The sequence below is a fragment of the Dromaius novaehollandiae genome, chromosome 3, assembly GCF_036370855.1.
Source record: "Dromaius novaehollandiae isolate bDroNov1 chromosome 3, bDroNov1.hap1, whole genome shotgun sequence".
In the NCBI taxonomy this organism is placed as follows: Eukaryota; Metazoa; Chordata; class Aves; order Casuariiformes; family Dromaiidae; genus Dromaius; species Dromaius novaehollandiae.
The window spans coordinates 33,823,033-33,845,058 of record NC_088100.1 but is presented as its reverse complement, the minus strand read 5'-3'; the positions used below and the strand labels follow the sequence as shown (position 1 = coordinate 33,845,058).

The window sequence follows — 22,026 nt, the reverse complement described above, 5'->3', positions numbered from 1 at the left end:
AGATCTGTCAATTAGTAACAGAGACCACAACTCTGCTCTTGTGCACTTTTCTCCCCATTTGTGCGCAGTCAAGGGAACAGCAGGTTCTGGAAGTTCTTCCTCATCACAGAAGCCGGTACACAGAGATCTGACCTGTTCTTCACTCTCAGTGTTCTTACTAAGAAGAAAAGGTGAATCAATGACAAACAGCCACAGTGAGGTCTAGAAGCATGTGTAGCTAGCCCTTCTGCACTGCAAAGGCCTGGAGCTGTATCTCTCTACTCTTAGATGTTCTGCAGGTTGAAATCAGGAAAAAAGTGATATTTGCTTTCAAGAACTGAGAGGTGGAAACTGGAGAAAAAACTACGCAGAACCAACGTCCAGAACAAAGGCAGGGGAACAAAACGGCAGTGAGAGTTGGATGGGAGAATTACCCACTGGAGTGGGTAAGGGAAGTGAGTGAGAGGGAACGGGAGTATTCATGGAAAAACTGGCTGTGTAACAGGGAGAAGAGAACCGAAAATGGTGTTGGACCATGACAAAGTATCTTAGAAATAGTACAGGAGAGTCTCCAAGTTAATTCTTTGCAGCCTTCCAGCTAAATTTTGCAATGTGCACATACAAAGCATCCTTGTGGTGTGTTTCATGACTTTAAAAATTCACAACAAACTAAAATGTGAAATCTAAAAAACGTCCCAAAATTTGAAATCATGAGCAGATAAAAGTGTTTTGAAATCTAGGGTTAGTAATACTGAAAAATCAATCTATTACTAACACACAGGTCTCATTAATCACTTCTCTTCCTATACAACTTTAAAATATCAGCTACATTTGCATGTGAGGCTGACATGCTCTGAAGCAGGCCCTGCAGCCCAGATCCCTGGACCTCACTACAACGTGTTGTGACTCCCTTTAAGCTTGTGTACATAGGTTTCATTTCCATGGGAATTGACAGGACTCTAGGTCTCTTCCCAAAATAGAACTGAGGCATGACCAAAACACAGATTCAAGCTGTCAAGCTGGGAAATGAGCTTGGGTTCCCCAGTATACACAGAGGCATAGCGGCCACTTCGAGTTTAACAACTTACTCCTGAAGGAAGATATGCTAATATAAAAAACTGAACCGGCAGCTGCAGCACTCAGTTTGCACTTTTGCCTCTAGCAGCTCCACAGATCACCCAAACAGAGGCTTCTATTTAAAAGAAAACAACAAGAAAACACATACTTTTTAGAATCTGAAAAAATTAATCCACCAGCTTTGGCAGCAATCCAAGTCAGTTTGGCATTTCAGTAATCTGAAGATCTTATGGTGACTCTTCCCATTGATTAAACGGAATAGATGATTGACTTGTGTATTTATCTGGTTGGAATGTTCTTCACATCTACAGCATACTCTCTCCTGCACAGTTATTTCTCTTTTTATGTAATATCCAGTGACCCCCACACCCTCTGTCTCCCATCCATCTATTGTCCATTCTTTTTATCTCTTAGTCTTCCTTGGGGAAAGTCAGAGGTGACAGTGGGCTACTAGTGTCAGTCAGTTGAGCTTCAAGTTATTCCTGGTCCCCCAGAACTGCCACTGCTCCATCTTCCCCTTCTTCTGCTCAACTCTTCTTCTGCCTTCTTCTTCTGCCAGGCTGCAGCTGCATTCAGCCCTATCCTGCCTGGGAAACCCCTTGAGCCAGAGGAATCTGTGGAAAGATCCCATCACCTTCTATCAACTTCCAGAATCTGGCCAGGTCCCTCCAAATGTGGAAACAAGCCGTTTTACAAATCTACAGTTAAATAGGCATGTTCTAGTCTCTCTGCCTAAAATCAATTGTTTTTAGCAAAGAAAGATCCACTGCTGTCTAAATCACAGAGTGAGGTCCCAGAACTTGAAAGAAACATAAATAAACTGGAATGATTGATTTGTACTGTTCTGTTTGAGAGAAATATAAAGACAGAAGAAAGCAAAAATGATGGACTCAATTTGTAAAATCAATCATTCTTAGTGCTATTAATACTGCAAAATAATCTGTGACAGTGAATGATTTCGATACTCTTTCTTTTTCATCTAATTGTTTTCAGATTGTGATAAAAAAAACACTCGAACATTGACATGGATGTTGGTGTTCTTAGCTAGTAAAACAGCTGCTGCATTTTACGTAAGAAACTATGAATGGATCAGTGGGACCCATCCTTTCACAAAGTAAAGAACTTGTAGCAGATATTCTGATTCAACTCCATGATACAAATTGGCTTTGGTCCACCAAAGCCTGGATTCAGACCAGAATTTGCCCAGATCTGAAGGATTCATCACTGAAGTTCAGTAAGGTTCATCTGTGCTATTAATGTTTATGCGGCATAGTATTTTGCTGTTAACATTAAATAGGATTGTTTTTCTTTCCCTCTCCAAGTTTCATCCTGACTTTGAGATAACTCTTAATTCCAGAAAAAAAAAGAAAACAGGACTTATCTGCAATATTGCCTTAATAGGGACAAGACAGATTGCACTATTCACTTCCTGGAACAGACTTAAAGACGTATCATCAGAGCTCACTGATTGACAGGTATCAGCATGGATCACGGAGAATTCATAGGAGGTCATAACTCCACCTGCGATAATTTAATGCCTGCTTGTAGAAACCTGCCCTAGATCATGCTTAGCTTTCTGAGAGGGTTATGGACTTGTAATGAAAAGAAAACACAGGTCACGTTGAATTAACTTTTCTTCAGAATGTCGCTGCATATAAGGGATAGTGTCTGGCCAGCATCACTTTCAGCTATTCCTAACCCCAGACCTATGAAACATCCTTCATAGATGCCTGGAGTCATGGCTGCATCATTACCATTATACTAGAAGCAGATGTGCAGACCTCAAGAAAAGCTTAGGTAAACTCTTAGTCTTTGAATAAACTAACCCAAACTAGTAAGTTCTGAGCCATGTAAAATACCATGATGACTCCTGTTAAATTCAGCATATAGCATTTCCATAGGAAAATTAGACATCACAAGAGAAATCACTTTCAGATTCTAAAGAGGGATATCAGATAGCATATAGATATTTGAGAAAGAACCTTATCACCAGGTAAACACTGTTAACTAAATTTAACATACTGACATGGAATATAATGAGGGAAAAGCCAGTAATAACAGTTGCCAAACATTTGTAAAAAATTACATAAATATTTACCTTTTGTGGAAGAGTTAAAATTCTCTTGTTCTTCAATGAATTAAATGCACGGAATGATGGAAACAGAAAAAGAAATCAGCAAATTTAAAGTTAGATAAAGAAATGTGTTATATGTGACAATGGCATGTACAGTAGGCATACTACGGCATATGTAAAGGTAATGTAGAAAATTAAAATGATAAACCATGACAAATAATAAAGCCTATGACTTCTTCTTTAAAATTAACAGGAACAATGAAGTCACTAAGATCCAGATTGTGGATTCTTTAAGTACTCTGCTACAGTAGTATTGTCATACCCAAGTTTATGAACAATATAAAATCATAAAATTACTTTAGGTATCTTTCTAATGTCTGAATCCTATAGCCTTATTTTATGTTTTGAAGCCTTTTTCTACAACAATGATTTTTACATATTTACTTTCTATTAACTGATACTCAAATTACTTAACTATTGAAAATGGGTCTTTAAGGAAAACATAAAACATGAGGCTTGAATTAATTTGCAAGTTAGCAGTGCTGAGAAAAAATACTCTTCAATGTGAGTAAAGATTCCACAAGCTGCCTCAGAATATGTAGTGCCACCTAATAATTTCAAAATAAAAGCAGAAATATGAAGAAAAAAAAAACAATACTAGAAGACTAAAATCTAAAATTGAAATGACTTATTCCTTTCCTTTGGCACCTCTAATTTTATACTGATTGATATGAAAAAAGGTTTTAAATGAAAGAGTCTGATCTTTTACCATTACTCAGGCAAAACTCTCAGTGGCTGCAATGAGACTTCAATGATCAAAAACATATACATAAAACTGTCTTTCTCTAACTATTCATATTTTAGGTTCTTAAGTTGATTAATGATGAAAAGATATTTGCAACTCAAATGTATTATTTAACAACATACTGTTTTTTCATATGAAATTCTGATTCTTGTTTGTTGAAACACACTTCACTCCTCTATGTTGTGACTATCTTTAGAGTTTTGTATATATATTGACAAACATACATATTATATACATGAACTTTATAAAAGTAATCACCATTCAGTACAAGCACAGTCTTCAGAGTAGCTTTTCCTCATGAAACAGCAACACACACACACACACACACACACACACATACACACAATGCACTTCAACTTGGATACAAGGTATGTACAAGGCTCATGCAGTTTTTTTCTAACACCGGTTAAGATACTGCAACACTTAATGCAGGTATAATTCTCTCCTTCTCTGGTCACACTTCCACTTCTTTAAAGGCCACTGCATAAAGCTTATTGCTATTTATGTCACTGTAAACAGATACAAAAACACTAGTTCAGTCATGTTTACAGATGCTCTTTAGATGTAAATAGACTGCTGATTATCACAATCCTTACTGTCATTATAGGACTTCTGAAACAGAAAATCACATTCTTGAGCCTATGAAAAACAACTGTCCTGCAAAGAGTCAAACAAAAGCAGACACAAGGAGAATGACATTTGGCCTGAATTCTCTCTGAAAGATCATTTCTAGAAAACCAACAACCATCGCACATTTATCTTGCTGGTTCATAAATTTCAATAGTACATAATATAACTTTCTTATTCACTTGTTTGATTTCTGTCCTAATATTATCTACGGCAACTAGCAAGTAGTGTAGAAAAATGCTACAGATTTTCAGTCTGTATTCATTTGCTTCATCAGTAAGATAATTAACTACTATACGAAAAGTGCATAGACCCACCCTAAAATCCTATTCAAGCAAGAAAATTCCTGTGAAGTTCCATAGTTGCTATGACAGAGAATGGACGGAGTAAAGATTGCAGAAATACGCTTTATGCAAAAGTACCATTAAAAAACCCATGCAACTACACAACAAAGTTGCCAGATAAACAGCATAAGAAAGTTAATGCAGAATCCCCGCCTCTCTTAACTTTCATATATGATTTGCAAAGTTCCGTTCAAAATTTATGCAAATAACAAATATTGATGAAATCTCTTACAATTTGGCACAAGATGACAGATTGAGAACATGGCATTGTCCTTACCACAGCTTAGAATTTCACTGCTTTAGTCACTGAGTGAAAACACCTTATTATTAGGTCTTTTTGTAAAATTGTCAGGAAAAAAAAGAAATAAAAAATGCTTCTTAAGTAGAATAAGTTCAGGTAATGACTACTGAATTGTGACTTACTGAAAACAAATGCACCTAGCCATACCTATATAGACTAATTTTCATCATCAAGCACCTCAGGACCTTCTCCTGATATAAGACCTCTGTGCATCTTGGAGTCTGGGAACTACTGCTGATGGGGTTGCACTGGAAACAGGTACAGACATGCCTTGCTTGAATATCATTGTGATTAAAATAAAAATTCCCTTGTTTAAAAGAAGCTTATAATCTTAACTCTAACTGCTTAAAAAAGTCTGTATGTATTGGACTTGCTAAAATCATTACCTAATTTTTTATAACTTTTCCAAGTGAAAATACCTAGCATTTATTTTTCTTCCAAAATAGCCTAGGCAGTTATCCTCTTCGGAACACAATCTCCAAGAACTTTTTTGTTTGCTTTTTTAATTATGCTTTTCTGAGGTTTAGTAAAAAGATTAAAATGTACTTTCTCCTTTACATTTACGGTTCTTCACTGACCAGTACTGATCAGTACCTTCCCCCTCTCTGTGATGGAATGGGGACGAATACTTTGGTTTTCTCTGTAAGATTTTCCTCTATGAGATTTTTTATAAAGTATGTCTACTGATAAGGACTTTTTAAAACTACCTTGTTTTCTCACAAGCTGACTTTTTATGATCCTCAGACTGTTGACCAGACAGCAACTACTCAGACATGACCGGGTACAGACAAGGAAACAACCCTTTTTTTAGTTCTAAACTTGACAATGACAAAATCTAAGATACACTCTAAGATACAGAATCTAAGATACATCTAAGACACAATGGCAGTCCCAGAGGAAGCCTTATATTAGCATGAATATTATCATTTATAAGAGAAGATTAGGTGTTACAGTATCACTGTTTCTCAAGGTAAAACTACTAACAGACTCTTGCTCCTTCATTAACTCTCACTTTTTCACAAAGTGAGCTTTAAAGAGTAATAAAATTACATTAAGAGATTCTTCTATACCTCCTGGATACGCAAATAGCAAAGGAAAAAACATATTCTTGACTTAAAGAAATTCAATCTTTTTACAACAATTACTATGATCTGTAAAACAGATTTAGATTCATAGATGTATATACTCAGATGCGTATCAGTCCCTCCTGACACAAAAGAATTTGTACAGAGCGTAAAACCTAAAGGATTATTTTAATATCAAAATGATAGCTCACAGCATATTACACGCAATTCCCTTGAAACACAGGATGTCCTTTGAAACACAGGATGTGTCATGAAAAATAGCTTTGTTAATAAATGAGGGAAACGAACAAAATTTTGAAATGCTACTTCCTATAACATCTGTAGATTGCACTAGATTTTAATATCATTTATATCCGCAGTGACTGTGAATTTCAATCATTAAGAACACAGTTCAGTTCCAAACACAGTTAATGAAAAATTTTTCACTGACTTCAAAATACTTTGGATTCAATCCTACATGAGGGTCAAATGTCTTCTAGTCACCCCATTTGAATTGCCAAGGATTAAAGAGATGAAATAGATGTCAAAATTTGATACCTTAATTCAGAGCAAATATTATGGTTTTATAGCCTCACTGAATTTACTTTCTTACAGAAGCTTGAAGTTTATTCATACTACCATAGGTATTTCAGAAGATATTGACAACAACAATTAAATAGTATCATTTTATTAAATTCTATTAAATTTGGTCCTTATTTGCAAATATAGTGTCAGCTTGAAAAACCTGTTAAACATGGAAAAAAATCAGAAAACCTCCCTTTCAAAAGGACAAGTCAGTCACCTAGACAAAAGCAAAGTAGGACGTAGAGAAGGAAATCTCTTTAGTCTTGGAGTGCATTTGCAGTAATACAGCCATATTGACATGGGGGTATAACGCGTAACAGTGAAGTAAAGGATATGTAGCATCCGCCTTGTACATTTCATACATGTGGCAAGCATAGCAATCACAGATGTAAATATGTATTCAACGAAACAGCATTACTTCAGGGATGTTCATGGTATCAACAACTTTCTAAACTTACAACAGCTTTAGCCTCCTGTTTAACTTTCAATTTTCCCTTATTTTTTTTACTCTTCTGCATAATTACAACCCACCTCCACTCATTGTCATGGCATTTTATTCACAGCATACTAGTTACCAAAAACAGGAGAAAGATGATAGATGAATACCCAAAGGAATGCCAAATTAAAATTAAATTAAAAGCTAATTCATCATTATATATTCTACCAAGTTCTGGAATTGCAAAAGAAATACGAAATAAACATGAAATCCATGTCTCATTATGTTTCCCTAAAAAACTCCTAACTTACTAATATGTAAAAACAGAAATTGTAAATGTAGTCTGTTACTAGTTTATAACCCAGAGAGTCCTTCGTCCATTAGGAGACAAAACTAGAACACTCAAATATAAAGTTGAAACTGAGTAAGAGCCACTTGTATTAACATAGTAATCATTCACAATAAACATGTATTAAACAAGAAAACATTTTTGATATAAGGTTAATTGAAAGTGTAGTATGCCATCACAGCTCAAAGCCACAAAATTAATGTAAGCTGATTGTATGTCAACATAAACCATTGCGCATCATATAAAAAAGCTATGGCAATCTAACTTTATAAAAAGGTCATGGTCAAGAACATTATGTATTCAAGAAAGAGGTCCATCAACTGTTGTAGAAGCATTATAATGTATTAACATTAGAAGCATTCCTTTCATTTCCATGTTGAAGAAAACCTTGTAGTATATGGCAATCTGAGTCATTGCTTGTAGTCAATGAGAAAACAGGCTTTTAAAGACAGAAAAAAACCTAAATGTACACATATTACCCATCGTGATATTAAAGCTAATTTTACAGTCATTTCATTTTACCATAATAGCTCATACTCTGTGTGGAATTTGTTGCTAGAAAAGGAAAGAGCAATATTCATACTCATTTGATATTTGTATGCAAAAAATATCTTCCACAACCACAAGGCCTACATAGTGCTTTCCAAAAAAGACCAGTCCTCTTATCATGACTAGTTTGTTTTTGCAAATGTAACAGCAGATAACCTGTGCTTTCACATTTCTCATGCTGATTGTTTTCATTCTTTACTCACTGGACCGATGTCTCACTCCAGAGGAAAAAAAATTATGATATTTGTTTATTATTTATGTTAGCAATGCACAACAATTAATATAAACGACAAAATAAGAAATGAATAACTGTTCTGTTGTCAAAATTTTGTCTCGATTTCTTTAGTTGAACACAAACTAAATGTGTTCACAGAAAAATGTGAATGGAAACTATAAAGACTCTAATAGAAATTTTAAAGTGAACAGACAAAAAAGGATACTAGAAAATTAAGGCAATTATATCGTGTAATAATCTTCTAGTCAAATTCTGCTGGACTTTGCAGACTAGAAATATGCTTTCTTTCTCTTCTATTGCTTTATGGGTAGAAATAGAGCATTGAATATGTAGTTACAAAAGCAGACTTTATGTAAAGCAAAGAAAGCTAAGAAATCAAAGAGTTTGAGCTATGATAAGCTCATTATTTGATACCTTGCTCTATACTGCCACTTCTTACTGGAACTTGCGGTAGCTGTCTTCCCCTGCGACTGCTGAAGGATGTGTCTGCAGGAGGAGACTGTGTGGGACTTCCTTGTTGATGTATTCTGCAGATGAAATGAAGATAAAAATAAAATAACCCAAACGAAGAGAATTTATATATTCTGAGTTCTAAACACATATTCAATTGCATATACAGAAGATGGGTTTGAAGTAGCTAGTTTCTGGTGTACGCCATACACACATACTCAGGTCTGGATACCTAGTGAATGTATATGGCGTTATCTTTAGTTTCTCTAACTACCTTCAACTCAGGAGAAATAATTTCAGTCTTTCTTTTTTTTTTTTTTTAACTTTGAGAAAGTGCTAGTCAAAACCCACTGAACTGTAAGCAGTTTTCTAAGAATCATTTGTGATTATAACCCATGATTCTAAGAGCATGATTGTTCTGCTGCACTGGTGTAAAGACAATACAAAACGCCACCTTTATGTTTTATTAACATTTGTATTCCCTTTGTGCTGATGCAATAATTGTATGGGGCCACAGAGAATTGGACTGTAAGCATCTAATCCCATGGGATAACTTATTTCTTTTCCCCTAAATTTCAACAAAAAAAGAAAACCTTTATTAAGGTTGGTATTGATTGTGTGTGTGTGTGGGTGTGTGTGCGTGTGCATACACAGTACAAAATGGAAAGTGCGAAGAGCAATGTATAAGATTTTTAATATTCCCACCTAAATAAATATTTTAAACCCATTAACTTTGGCTGAATTCTAGCTAGTATTATTTCAGAGCCCCTTGGCTACTTGGTTTCTTACAGATATACTGAGTGTTTCAGTTTAACACATCACACGTCTTTGCAACACTCGTAAGTCAGTAAGGCAGTCCACCTCTAACAACTAGGGAGAAAGAAAGGAAAGGCGAGAAGCTGATCGCTCACAGGGAGAGCTTACCTTTAAACCTCCTTGCCAGTTACAGTAATGTCACACTCATCATAGTGGATGGGCACTGTCTGTCTACTACGCTAAAGTTGCAAGTGGATAATTTGCCAACCATTTGCAAAACATTTGTACAAGTTCAAAATGCTGTTAGTATTCGTAACATGTAGATCAACTGACTTTCTCTTAGCCTGTGGGATGAGAGTTAGCTGTGTGAACTGCATGTTATTTCCTGAACAGTGTTTAAGCAAAATGCTTTGATAATCTTCATATGGATACAAAACAAAACACAACAATGGAAGGACAAAACACAGCCAACTTTTACTCTTACACTGCGTAACTATTTAAATTCAGCACTAAAAAGTACCGTCTGGATGGTGAAGCTAGGAGGAGTAAAAGATATGGGAGAAGTGTAAATACCATGAAGAGAGGATAATCTACAGTGCCAGAATGAGTGAACGCGCCATGTATGCTCAGGAAAGTACAACACCACACTGACACCTGGGAGGCAGAACACGAAAGCTGGGCTGTACATGTAATAGCAACCTTGTCAGAAGTGGAGAAGGTGGAGCCGACCCTCCGGGCGCTAGGTGATGTACAGAGCATAATAGTCTGATACTAGAGTGCTCACTCGACCTTGAGCGAGTGTGATGTTTTCCCCTAATGACTGGCTGTTCAGTTGTTCGTGGGGTTGGAAGTCCCCTTCTAGAAAGACATGGTAGCAGACCCCTAAAACATCAGGGCCAAAAAGAAACTGTTCAGTAGTTAGCTCCAGGCACGCTTCCCCATGCCCCCCCCTCCACCAAAGAACAAACCACGGATCCCAGCTGCAGGACCAGTGCTGACATTTCAGACTGAAGTTATTAATTTAGACTACAAATCCATTTGCAAAATGACAAACTGCAGAACACTCACAACTGCAAGTACACATGACCCTAATTGTGGAGTTGATATACTGCACTGAGTAGAGCAGTTGGCCAAAAACTCCAGCTGCATCTTGAACACAGCAAACACAGGCTAACACACATTGCAGTAAAGTACTACCACAGAGTAGGCTACGAATGCCTAGTTTTAACACAACACATTTCTGTTTTCAAAGTACATGTTTTAGTTTTATTAAAAATATTAACTAGACTCCAATTAATGTCCTAAAAAAGGACAGTATGTAAGCATATATGTAATTCCCTTGGTTTCCTTAGGAGCTTGAAATAAGGTATGTATTTCAGTATCTTTCTGCAGTGATCCCTAAAATAGAAGGGTTCTGAAGGAACACTAATGAAAACATCAGTAACATATGCAGTAAAATGATTAATTGTGTTAGGATAATAAAGTATAATTATTAGTAGTTTAATAATCACATATATTGCACATATAAAATAACCTGAAACATAACAGGTTTAGAGAGTGATAAGGTAAATTTAGCACCCAGTGTTGAAGCTTTTGTTTTCTTCTAAGTATTACATCAACAGAACAATGCACTCCCCAGATTTTCTAGGTGTGTGCTACTTTGTGTGTGCTTTGGTGTTTTTTAAACATACCAAAAAGCTTTTCCATTTTTTTTCATAATTGAAAACTTCCTCACTTCTTTGAAAGTTAGTTCTCTACTTCATAAAATTTAAGTAAGAATTATCTGCAATAGCTGCTATCTTTTTTGTACTCAGTCATACACTGGTTCACTTAAGATGTCATTCTCAAAACAGCTGTCTTCTCGCTTTGTTCTCAATAGAATGGAAGCTACAAGCAAGACTGGTTACTGCCACCCTTCACTAATTTTATTAATTCTAGATGGGGGCCTCATTTCTTTAGACAAGGACTAAGCCAGTACCAAATTTGAAAACAACATCTTTTAAGAAGGCGGCAAGTATGTCACAAGATGCTTCCCATCTTGAACTTTGCCCTTTGGTAGTATTCTGGACAGGAATTCCAGCGGAAGGAAACCACTCTAATCAAGATCACAACCAGAGTGTTTTTATGACATTATTAAAGAATTGCAATAAATTGCTTGGATGCTCTAATTGCATTTTTCCATCCTCTGGATTTCTTTTAAGCTTAACATTAATTCCAGGCCTGCCCTAGGGACACCTGTGACATTCTTGCAGAGATTGTTTCACCAGGTTGCAAGGGAAACCAAAGGTAAGGAAGATGAACTGAGTTCTGAAAATGCCTGTTTCTCTGTGTTGACTTTTAGGGAATCCATGCTATTGCACACAACCTGCTTTTAAACACCTAATATAAGGCAATACAAACCCCATTCTGTTTGTTTTCACAATGGAAATATGCCCAAATTTAACACGGTCATCATGTGCTCAGTTCCAATCTGTTTCACTTTATAGGCTCACTATCCTGGAATTTATCTAAGAGTCCAATGAAGCATTAGGAGAACTTGTGCTTCAATTACAGAACCGGCACCTGACCTGAGACTCAGAAACTTACTGCTGTTCTTTCAGTAGTACCCTCTTTACTGACCTGTCTCCTTCCACTAGACAAAAACAGAGGATCTGCCTAATTAAAATGAAGACAAATCAGACTCAAGACTTGCATTAGCTGGAGTTTTAGATAGAGACAAAAATGCTTGGGGTGAAAACGAAGACTAGAGCTAAAAGGAAACTGAAAAAAAAGAATGCAATTAAGGATTTACTGAGTCAGAAGAAAGATCAGTTGCTCAAAGGAAGAATCCTGCAAATAGCTTGTCAGGAGAATGAGACAAAAAGGAACAAGTATGAGAGACAAAAGTTGGTGCATGACCAAGGAATTGAAACAGAAGTGAGGTATATTAGGAGAGGAATGAGACGTGGTGAGCAATGAGACTGCAGTCAGCATGTATGAGCGTATGCCATCTCCAGGCACAGTTGGTCCTCACGGAGGAAGGTAACTCTGCAAGCAGCTACTCTGTTAACCCAACTGGCAGTGGTCTGTCAGGGAATCTAAATGTTCCAACCCTGCTTTCCCACAAGAAAACTCAAATTCCCTTCTCTTGAGACTCATGTCTAACTGCCATGTAGTAAATGAAACATGCTGCTGCATATAGTACTATAAGGAAAAATTAAAACTAAGTGATCACCATTGATCCAGCACACCTTTGGCAGAACATCCTATAGAAAATATAGCAGGTACCATGCAGTTAAACACTGTATCATCATGTTGTGATAAAACCTGACAGGCAACCCCAACTCTGGCATTTCTGGGGTGAGCAGTTAGGGGGTAAAAGAAAACAAATCAAGAGCAGTATGAACCCATTTTTCATCCTTCATACATACATTTTCATCATTCATACATATACAAAAAATATTAGCTGTTCTTGTAAGCAGTTTTACCACTTCAGAAAAGGTTAGAGTCCCACTTTGAAGGCTTACCATGAGATTATTAAGAGAACTCTTAACCCCTGTAACCTGTCCTGAAAGGATTTGCTTTCCGTCTTTGTAAATTTCCTCAGATTTCACAATACACAGAAACTTAATCTTACATATCATGTTGAATAGCGTTATAAAGAAGCTGATGATATGCTGGTTCTTATTCTCCCTAATCAGCTTAACTTGACAAGATCCGTGAATTGAAAAATAAAGGCCAAATCTAAGACGAAAATGGTTATTTGGGGAAGAACCAGTATTGAGTTGTATTTGCCATGTGACTGGCCTGTTAACAAAACCTTCTGGCATTAATGCAATATTAACTTTTTGATTAAATACTAAAGTAGAGCACTCGGATTTCTTTAGACATTTTTGTGTCTAACATCTAGCAGTAGTGAATCATTTATGAATTTATGGAAAACAGAAGCCTATACTACATGCCACACAGGAGTAAGGGGAACAGGCATAATTCACTTTCCCCTACACTGCTGTTGCACTGGGTTCATCGCTTTTAAAATCATTAGAAATCAGAGCTCTCTCTCTTCTGCTAGAATGTAAAAAAAGTAGCTATGCGGACTGACACTTTTGGAAACTTTCTTTAACTTGGGGCAAAAAAAATCAGATTGCTTTTTTCTAGTTTTCTTAAACACCTGTCAAAATATTTCGCACTGCTTAAAAAACAATACATTTAGCACTGAGTGATGACTACAGCCACTACCCGGTGACTGATCAATGAAAAAAGGGAAAAGGGTTTAATCAAAGCACAGCACATGAATCATTAGTCCAACTGAAGACCTCTTTTGTACCAACTTTCAAACCATTAAATCCCACAGAAATTCTGCATAAAAGACACTACATGCAATATTTCACAGTTGCCTCCAGAGTCACTTTTTCTCATATATGTGAAGGAATGCTCAAATGTATGTTGTATTTTGAGTTAAAACTGTAAGAAGCTCTGAAATGTCCAGAAAAAAAAAAAAATCAGAGCTAGGGCTGTCATTTTAAGCAAAGAAACACACTGCCTAAGCCTCGAATAGCCCATTTTTCCTAAATATAACTACATGCTTATCCTCAGAGGTAGAGCCCATGTGCTGCTAATGTGTTCAGCATAACACTTCACAATCACAGTCCCTGCAAATCGGTTCCTACCATGTGCAATATTTGAAATTCCAAGTATTTCAAAATTATGATTCACACTCCCCATATAAGATTAGTATAAAACCACAAGAATTAGTGAAGTACATGTTTTTTGATTTACTGATGACAACTTCAGAAGAAAGACACCCTCAGGTTGTACAATGCCCTTTCAGGTTTGAAATATAAGCATACATACAGACGCACCGACTTCTCCAGATGCAGGTCTGGTGGGATTTTCTTTGGGACTCTGCCCGTCTCTCATTCTCTTTTCTTTGCCCTTTTGCCACCACTTTCCTCTCTAAACTCTTTTACTTATCCTTTATGCTCCCATATTTTCTATTTTTGTTCCCCCTTATCTTCCTTCCCAGCTTCTTTCAAGCTTTTTAGCCATACAGCATGAATGATTATCAAACAACTGTGAGGCCACTGTAACCTCAGATCCACTGGAAGTCAGGGAAGTAGTAGCTCCCTTTACTGTTCAGAAATCAGAAAAAAAAAAAGGTGAAAAAAAACCCCTGGCTTTAATGAACTGAATGACAAAACTCTCCCTCCTTTAAAAGCAGCAAGGATTTAATCCGTGATTTAGGTAACGTCTCTGGTCTAACCTGAAATAGAAACTCTGCTGCTGTGACAACAAATTCTTCAAAACCAAGAAAAATATAACCATTGACTTTAGGTTAGGAACAGACAATCTGGATCATCAAGCAGTAAAATGAAATATAAGATCTGAATTTTTGCTGCATTATGTGCATTTTCTTTGAAAATAAAAATGTTTGTTGTTCATGGAAGCTTTTCAAACTCACAAGGGAAACAGATGTGCACTTCTGCTAATCAAGACTCACATAGATATCTGTTTCCAGCAAGAGCAGGATCTCACCCAGCAAGAGAAGGATCTCACCCCTTGTCACTGTTCATATTTAAACTGACACAAACTTTAGAACTTAACTAGATCTAGTCATGATTCAGTACCTATCTTTCCTTTATTTTTTCCACTTTTTCTTTAGAATTTGAAAACATAACCCTAAATTACTGTAGAGTCAAAGCTGAAAGTTACAATCATAATAAATGTACAAAAAGATTCAATGAAAGCAGAAGTTAAGTCCCAATATTGATTTTAACTTTTTGTAATGACAGATTATGATTTTCTCTAGTTATTTAAATGTAGAACTTACCATTTGTGTATTATAAAGTGAAATTAGTATCTTTAAAAATAAAGGTCTTTCTCCAGGTAAAATGAATATTTGAAACTGCCATTTTTGTGCATGTGTGATATCAGTTATGCTGTAGCTTTTATGTTATGTTAGTCCACTACACCATGCCATTTGATCACCGATCTCTTGAATTATTAATGTTTACATACTTTTTCCATCCTCAAAGTTATTATAAAAGACAAAGGTTTTAGAGAGAAATTAAGTAGTAAAGCACAAGAAATGTTTAATTCCATACCAATGAAATATGCTACATATTCTGCTTCAAATTTCATCTTACAGAGAAAAAATTAGTAGCAATGGGTCTTGGATTTGGCTCATTAAATGGACTGTTGATCTTTACCTTTCAGTTTACATGCAACAATGGAGAAAGCCAGAAAAATTTTGTATGTATGGCAACATAGCAAGCAGTGGTAATAATATAGATACAGAATAAATAATACTGTAAGTTAGGACAACATAGCTTTTGGTACTGTTACACATTTTCTGCTTTAACAGTTATATTAGATGTATACTCGAAACACTGGAATCAGTTTGATTAGGAGATATGTTTACTGCATACTATATCATCAATCCTACCTTTCAGTTTCAGTTGCGGAGCCTTTCCTAGTTTGTTTTTGGCTGCTATATCTTTCCACTTTTCTGGACTGCCTGTGAAATGAGATGTCAGAAAAGAAATAAACAAAGAAGAAAAAGAATACAAAAGATATGAAGATTATATGAAGATTACATATTTAATAATGTATTGTAAAGGTAATGACAGAAATGGCTGACAGATGACAAAGTGACAACTATCTTCCTGAACAGGCTGGTGAACCGGGTGGTTTAAATCACAGGGCCTTAATTAGCTTTGTTTGAGTCTGATGGTGCGAAGGCTATGAGGTACCAAAATAGGGAACATAACAATAACCCTGACTGAACATGCAGCTAGTTCCCATTTAAAAATCTGTATTTGATTAGAAAGAGTGCCTTCCTCACAGGCCTTTTAGTCCTCTGTTGACAGCACCAAAACCAAATGCAGAGTAGGCAGCAAGAAAAAACTGTTGCAGCAAGGATCAGGAAATAATATTAAATATAATTTAAACAATTTTTTTTCCCCTTAACCTAGATCAGAGGTCAGTCAATTACCTCTCAAGCAGCAAAGCAGGTCTTTCTTTCAAGGGCCGCATTTTGATAAGGCAGTAGTTACCTTTGCGATAAAAGTATTTACTCTGGTAGTAAATAATAATAATGAACAATAATACAAGTAAATGGATTTGACAATGATGGTAAAGCATGCTTCACCTTTATGACCCAGGACTATACATTATGAGAAATCTCTGCAACAGTCTTCTGTGTTATAAAATTTCTGTTATTATCCATGGTAATGTGGTATGGGTATTTACAAATTAGGATTTACAAGTTGAAACCTCTGATAATCATCAACATACATTAGTCTTTTAGAATAAAAAGTGCAAATTATTTCAAGCATGGACAAAAATGGGGAGTGATGATTATTTACGGTTAAACCAGAAATGCTGACAAACCCTAACTTGCATATTACACAGGAAAGATGACAAAGACATATGTAAGGATCTTGCACTGATATAATCAATGTCATATATGAAGCTAGAAAAGAATTACTGAGGGCAGAACAAATAGAAAAAAAAATACTAAAAAAGACATTTTAAGATTGCATTTTGAACCTTGGCAGTTATGAAGAGAAAGCCAGTGCCTGAGCTGGAAGATACCTAAACAGCTGTTATACCAAATTATGCCCAAGGAATACAATCACAGTGGATTTTCATGATTTGTACCCACAGCAGTATTTGAACAGCATTATATTGTAACACAGTGTGCTTCACAACAAAGAAAAGAATACAAAATAGTAAAGCAAAATAATTTTTTTTTTTTTTTTTTTTTTTTTGCAGGAACAGAGATCATTACTGCATTGTTTCCAGCTCTTAAAAGAATACACGTTCTTACAATAAATACTCTCTCAGGCTACAAATTAAAATTCCCTTTGCTCTCCTCAGGCTCTTCTCTCCAGTAGCTTTTGTGTTGATTGTCATTATCTTTTTTTTCTTTACCAGGACAAATACAAGGTGCATACACAAGGAAACTCATACTAAATGCTGCAACTTTTACTTAAAACACTAAGGTTAGCAAATTATTTAAAAACTTCTGTGCAGATGCACTGAATGCAGCATTATCACTAAAATGATACTCTGTCACCATCTTCATCTTCTGTGTGGTTTGTTAGGGCCCCTTATGCCTTTACATCACTTGCTTAGACTGTGACATTAACAGCAATGGAAAAACAGAGCACATAGTGACTTCTTTGTCTCTTTCTGTTCCCTCAAAAGGACTGGGCAGAGAAAAGATGAGACTAAGAAATGCCGCTCTGAAAAGTGACAAAGCAATACATAGTCCTAGTTAGCTGAACACAGTTCTCTGCTCTGTGCTGCCACTGAGAGCAGCACATCTCAGAAATAGCCTTAAAGTCACTATTTCCCTTCCGTTTCTTCCTTCTTGCTCAGATGATGCTGTACGCACGCTGTGTATCTCAACAGCATACTACCGCACACTCAGTCCTGGCTCAGCTCTAGTGCACTGTGGGCCCCAGCAAGTACGTAATCACAGGTAGGCATTCTTTCATGTCCATACAAAATGTACAAAGTGTGCACTGGGGATAAGGAGGACACTCAGGTCATACTAAAATTTGCTTTTAAATGTACTTAATAGAGGATTAAAATTATGTATGAACAATACATGCATAACAGGTACTTATACATAAAAAGAATAAAAAGCCAAATATGTAAAAATATTAGGCAGAGTGTATCAAGAAGCTACTCATAGCATATAACCAATACCTCATTTACTTGGAACTAAAATTTGAGTAAATAAGGATACCTCTGTGCTGCTCCAGGTTTAGCACTTAGGTGGTCTACACTGTCCTGTTTTGGAATGCAAGGCTCCAGCGTCCTTGATCTTCACAAAATTTGGAAACATGGATGTGAATTTGGACAGAATGAGCAGAAACAGAGAGATGGTCACATGCAGTGAAGGTGGAGACATGCAGTCAAATATATTAACCAGAAGCATTAAGGCACTATCTGCTGAGCAAGGCTATGATCCTCATTTCCCCTCTTATTGATTTAATCGATACACTTTAAGGGAATTTTGAAATTCTGACGTATCTCTTTAACAATATATGGTGCAATAAAGTAAAAAATGAAAGGCACAAGACATTTTAAAAAAACCTTTATATTCTATATGTTGAATGGCAGCACTATGGCTTACCATTATCCCTCCCAAGAATTACTCTACAGGATTTGTTCATTAGCCTAATATATTAACCCATATCCAACACCTTCCCCTTAGGATTTCAAAAATACATATTTTGCCACTATATTTGTCAAATTCTCCTGAAAACTCAATGAAATTTCATATACAGATGAAAATTCCATATTCTATTGTGAACTATTCTGCTACAGTGATAAATAAGAAACAGTAACAATCCAATAACAAAAGCAGAAAAACTGTTTCAGCAGAAATTTTTTAAAAATTCGAATAATGTTCAGAATATTTCTTAACTTCTATAGTATTATTATTTATGCTGAAGCTTTTTAAGAACCTCAGAATTTGTTCACAGCTTCCAATTTGCCATGAATATTATTAACTTGTTGGTTACCAAATGGAGCATATGGTACAAAATAAAACTTTTTCATGATAAGGTGTATTAGTGTAAGATTTTTTTAAACACACCTCTTACTGAGCAAATTCAGCAAAATTCAGTCTACTAATAATCTAGGGTATATATTCAATTTGCATCTATAATTTTAGTGTGGTGAGCAAATGCTAACATCCTTTTAAGGTCGTAAATGTAAAAGCTAAACAACAACTGAAAAAGGCAAACAGTTATCTTACAAGTCATAATACAATGGAAAGTGCTGATTTCTACATACAGCCATATTCTTAACATTTGACAATGTCACACAAAAATAATTTTCTTAACATGAATGCTTGAAATTTATTTTGTTATCATTTGAATAAATCTTAAGAAACTGGACATAGTCCTACAAACACATGGATAACTTTCCCATCTGAGTAACTTCATGAAACATTGCAGGAGCTGTTACATCTGTGAAAGTTGCTGTCCCACTTATTGCATCTTACATGCAGGTGGGATTGGCATTTTGGGTAAAAGGAATTAGAGCCAAACACAAGAGGTCTTTATAAGAAACTCTTTGAAATAGATAAGCTTAAATAGTAAATACAGCATTTAGAATAAATACTGTATCTATTCTGAGGCCAACAAGATTGCTGGGCAAAGTAAAATTTATCAGGCTTGCATTCAGAAACAAAGTGGAATCACAGAGCACAGAAAAAACAAACCTGTGTTTTGTGAAAGGAATGCTATAGTTTTTAGAGATTTCATCAAGAGATGAAAAAGAAAGGTTGTATTCTATTTCTTACTATTTACACTTCCAAAGCAAGCCTTCTTTCAAAAATCTATACTATACCATTAATTTTTTCAGAAAGAGATTAACAAATGTTTCTTTATGGCAACATAAGAACAGGGACACAGAGGGCCTTTATGCTAGATTTATGCTGATTTTCTTTTTCTGATGGAGGGGGATATGTCTGCATGGTAGGATCTTCCCAGATTTTTATGTAGAAATATAACCAGCAAGTGTCAGCCGCCCAGGAGATTTTGTGGCACTGCTGAAGCCTGCTAGTAAAAAAAATTCTTACTGACACTCAGTACCTACAGGTTTTGATACCATCAGATCACCATGGGGGATGAACATCACTACAGACATGCACAATACATCGATGTTTGTAAAGAATGATGAGATCAGCTATGTACGGTACAGGAAAGGAGTAACTTTTTCCTCATCATTTCCTACCTTTTTGAAAGAAGACATCACAAAGGCCATAACTTCTCTAGAAAACTACAGCTGCAGTTTGTCTCGTCATACTTCTACACTTCTTATCACATCTGGATATTCTTGAATCTGAGCATGGATATTTTTAGTTTCTGATCTGTTCAGAAAACTTACTAACTTGCTTTTGATTTAAGTAATGGGGAAAAAAATCAAGTCATCTTCACGTGTTTTAAAACAGCGAGGTATATTTGTAGCATGTTTCTGATGGGTATGTCTCCCTTATCTGGGACCTTGGTGTATTTATTATGGATGCATTTCGTACCAAATCACAGATCAAGAAGGCATTCCAATATTCAGACAGGCTATTCACACTTGATGAAGACTCATGTGCTTCAAAACAGTTATTGCTGTTGAGTGTAAACAAAATCTACAAACAATAATGCGTTAATATTCCCATCCAAATTAAAAATTAATATTCAGAAAGTGACAAAATAACTGTTTTATAAAATTGGGAATCTAACTTTTTAAATAATCTATTATTGACTATTACTGACTAGTGTAAAAGAGACCTCAGTGGTTTTTGGCGGGTTTACTTATTTAGCCTTAAGATATCAAGAATGTCATGTTTAATATTCCCTGATCTTTCCTGAAGATTTCTGAAAGGCTGTATCCACGTGGCATGTGAGCTGAGTGGTCACAACTACTCTGAAACCTTGGTCACTCCTCATATTCACACAAAGCACTTCAAATTCATGTCTTGCAATTTTGTCTCCCTGATACAAATCACACAGTACTGCTGGGAAGAGAGGAAAGACAGAATCTACCAGGCCATATTAGTTTGCCATTAGCCTGTACATAGCACTCCTCCAGTTCTCTTCAAGAAAGTATTGGTAGGCTACTTTCCACAGCTGGCTTCAAAATCACTCTTACACAGCCATATGTGACCACCAAAAGCTACTTCTCATTAACTGAAAGTATATGACAGTCAACTTTAAAATGGCTTATTTTATCTAGTCTTGATCATATGTTGGAATTGTATAAAGAATTCTCAAAAAGCACAGTCTGAATAAAATTCCCACGTACCATTAAGTGCTCAACTTCCATTCTCATGATTTCGTCCTTTCACAGTTTTCCAGCTACCAGGAAGTCCTTCACTTTAGAAAGGCTTTCTAACTCTAATTTCTAATACAAAAACAAAAAAGACTTCCAAAAACCAAAGTGGCAAAATAAAACCAAAAATGATTCTTTAAAATGTCTGAAATAAATGATACAAATTTGATACAGATTTGATACTAATAAATGATACGATTCCTAAACACTGAAACAACCCATTTCTTCATTTTGTCAAGGTATATCGAGTCACTCTTTCTGATATGGTAGGTGAATGATTTCCAGAAAAACGATAATCTTGCCAAGACCTTTAGTTTAATTTATGCTATGATTATCAATAAATACAATATTGCAAATACTGAATTTAAAGGATCAAAATTAAAAATAATGCACAAGTCTTATGTTTAAGAGATGTGCTCAGGAATAGTTCTTCTTCATTCCACGCTATATGCAAATTGGGCCAATTTGTAAAATAATTCGGGAATGTACGTGAATGGAGAGTGAGATGACATCTGTCAAAGTCAATTAATCTGTGAAAATGTGATTTGAAACTGGTGATCAGAAGTTAG

The 22,026-nt window shown here is 35.7% G+C and overlaps 1 protein-coding gene across 14 annotated transcripts in view; it reads right to left on the bottom strand.

The window, feature by feature from the left end:
• The window catches only part of RIMS1 (regulating synaptic membrane exocytosis 1), a 356,720-nt gene that overhangs the window by 93,962 nt on the left and 240,732 nt on the right, over positions 1 to 22,026 (bottom strand). For 8 of the 14 annotated variants that reach the window (XM_064508656.1, XM_064508657.1, XM_064508660.1 and 5 more), the window contains 2 exons: positions 16,056 to 16,127; positions 8,840 to 8,952 (listed from right to left, as the gene is read on the bottom strand). In XM_064508656.1, coding sequence (XP_064364726.1) covers positions 8,840 to 8,952; positions 16,056 to 16,127 — 185 coding nt within the window. Of the gene's footprint in view, positions 1 to 3,154; positions 3,185 to 8,839; positions 8,953 to 16,055; positions 16,128 to 18,368; positions 18,447 to 22,026 lie in introns of all 14 variants that reach the window. The other 6 variants (XM_064508658.1, XM_064508662.1, XM_064508659.1 and 3 more) reach the window with 3 other exon arrangements.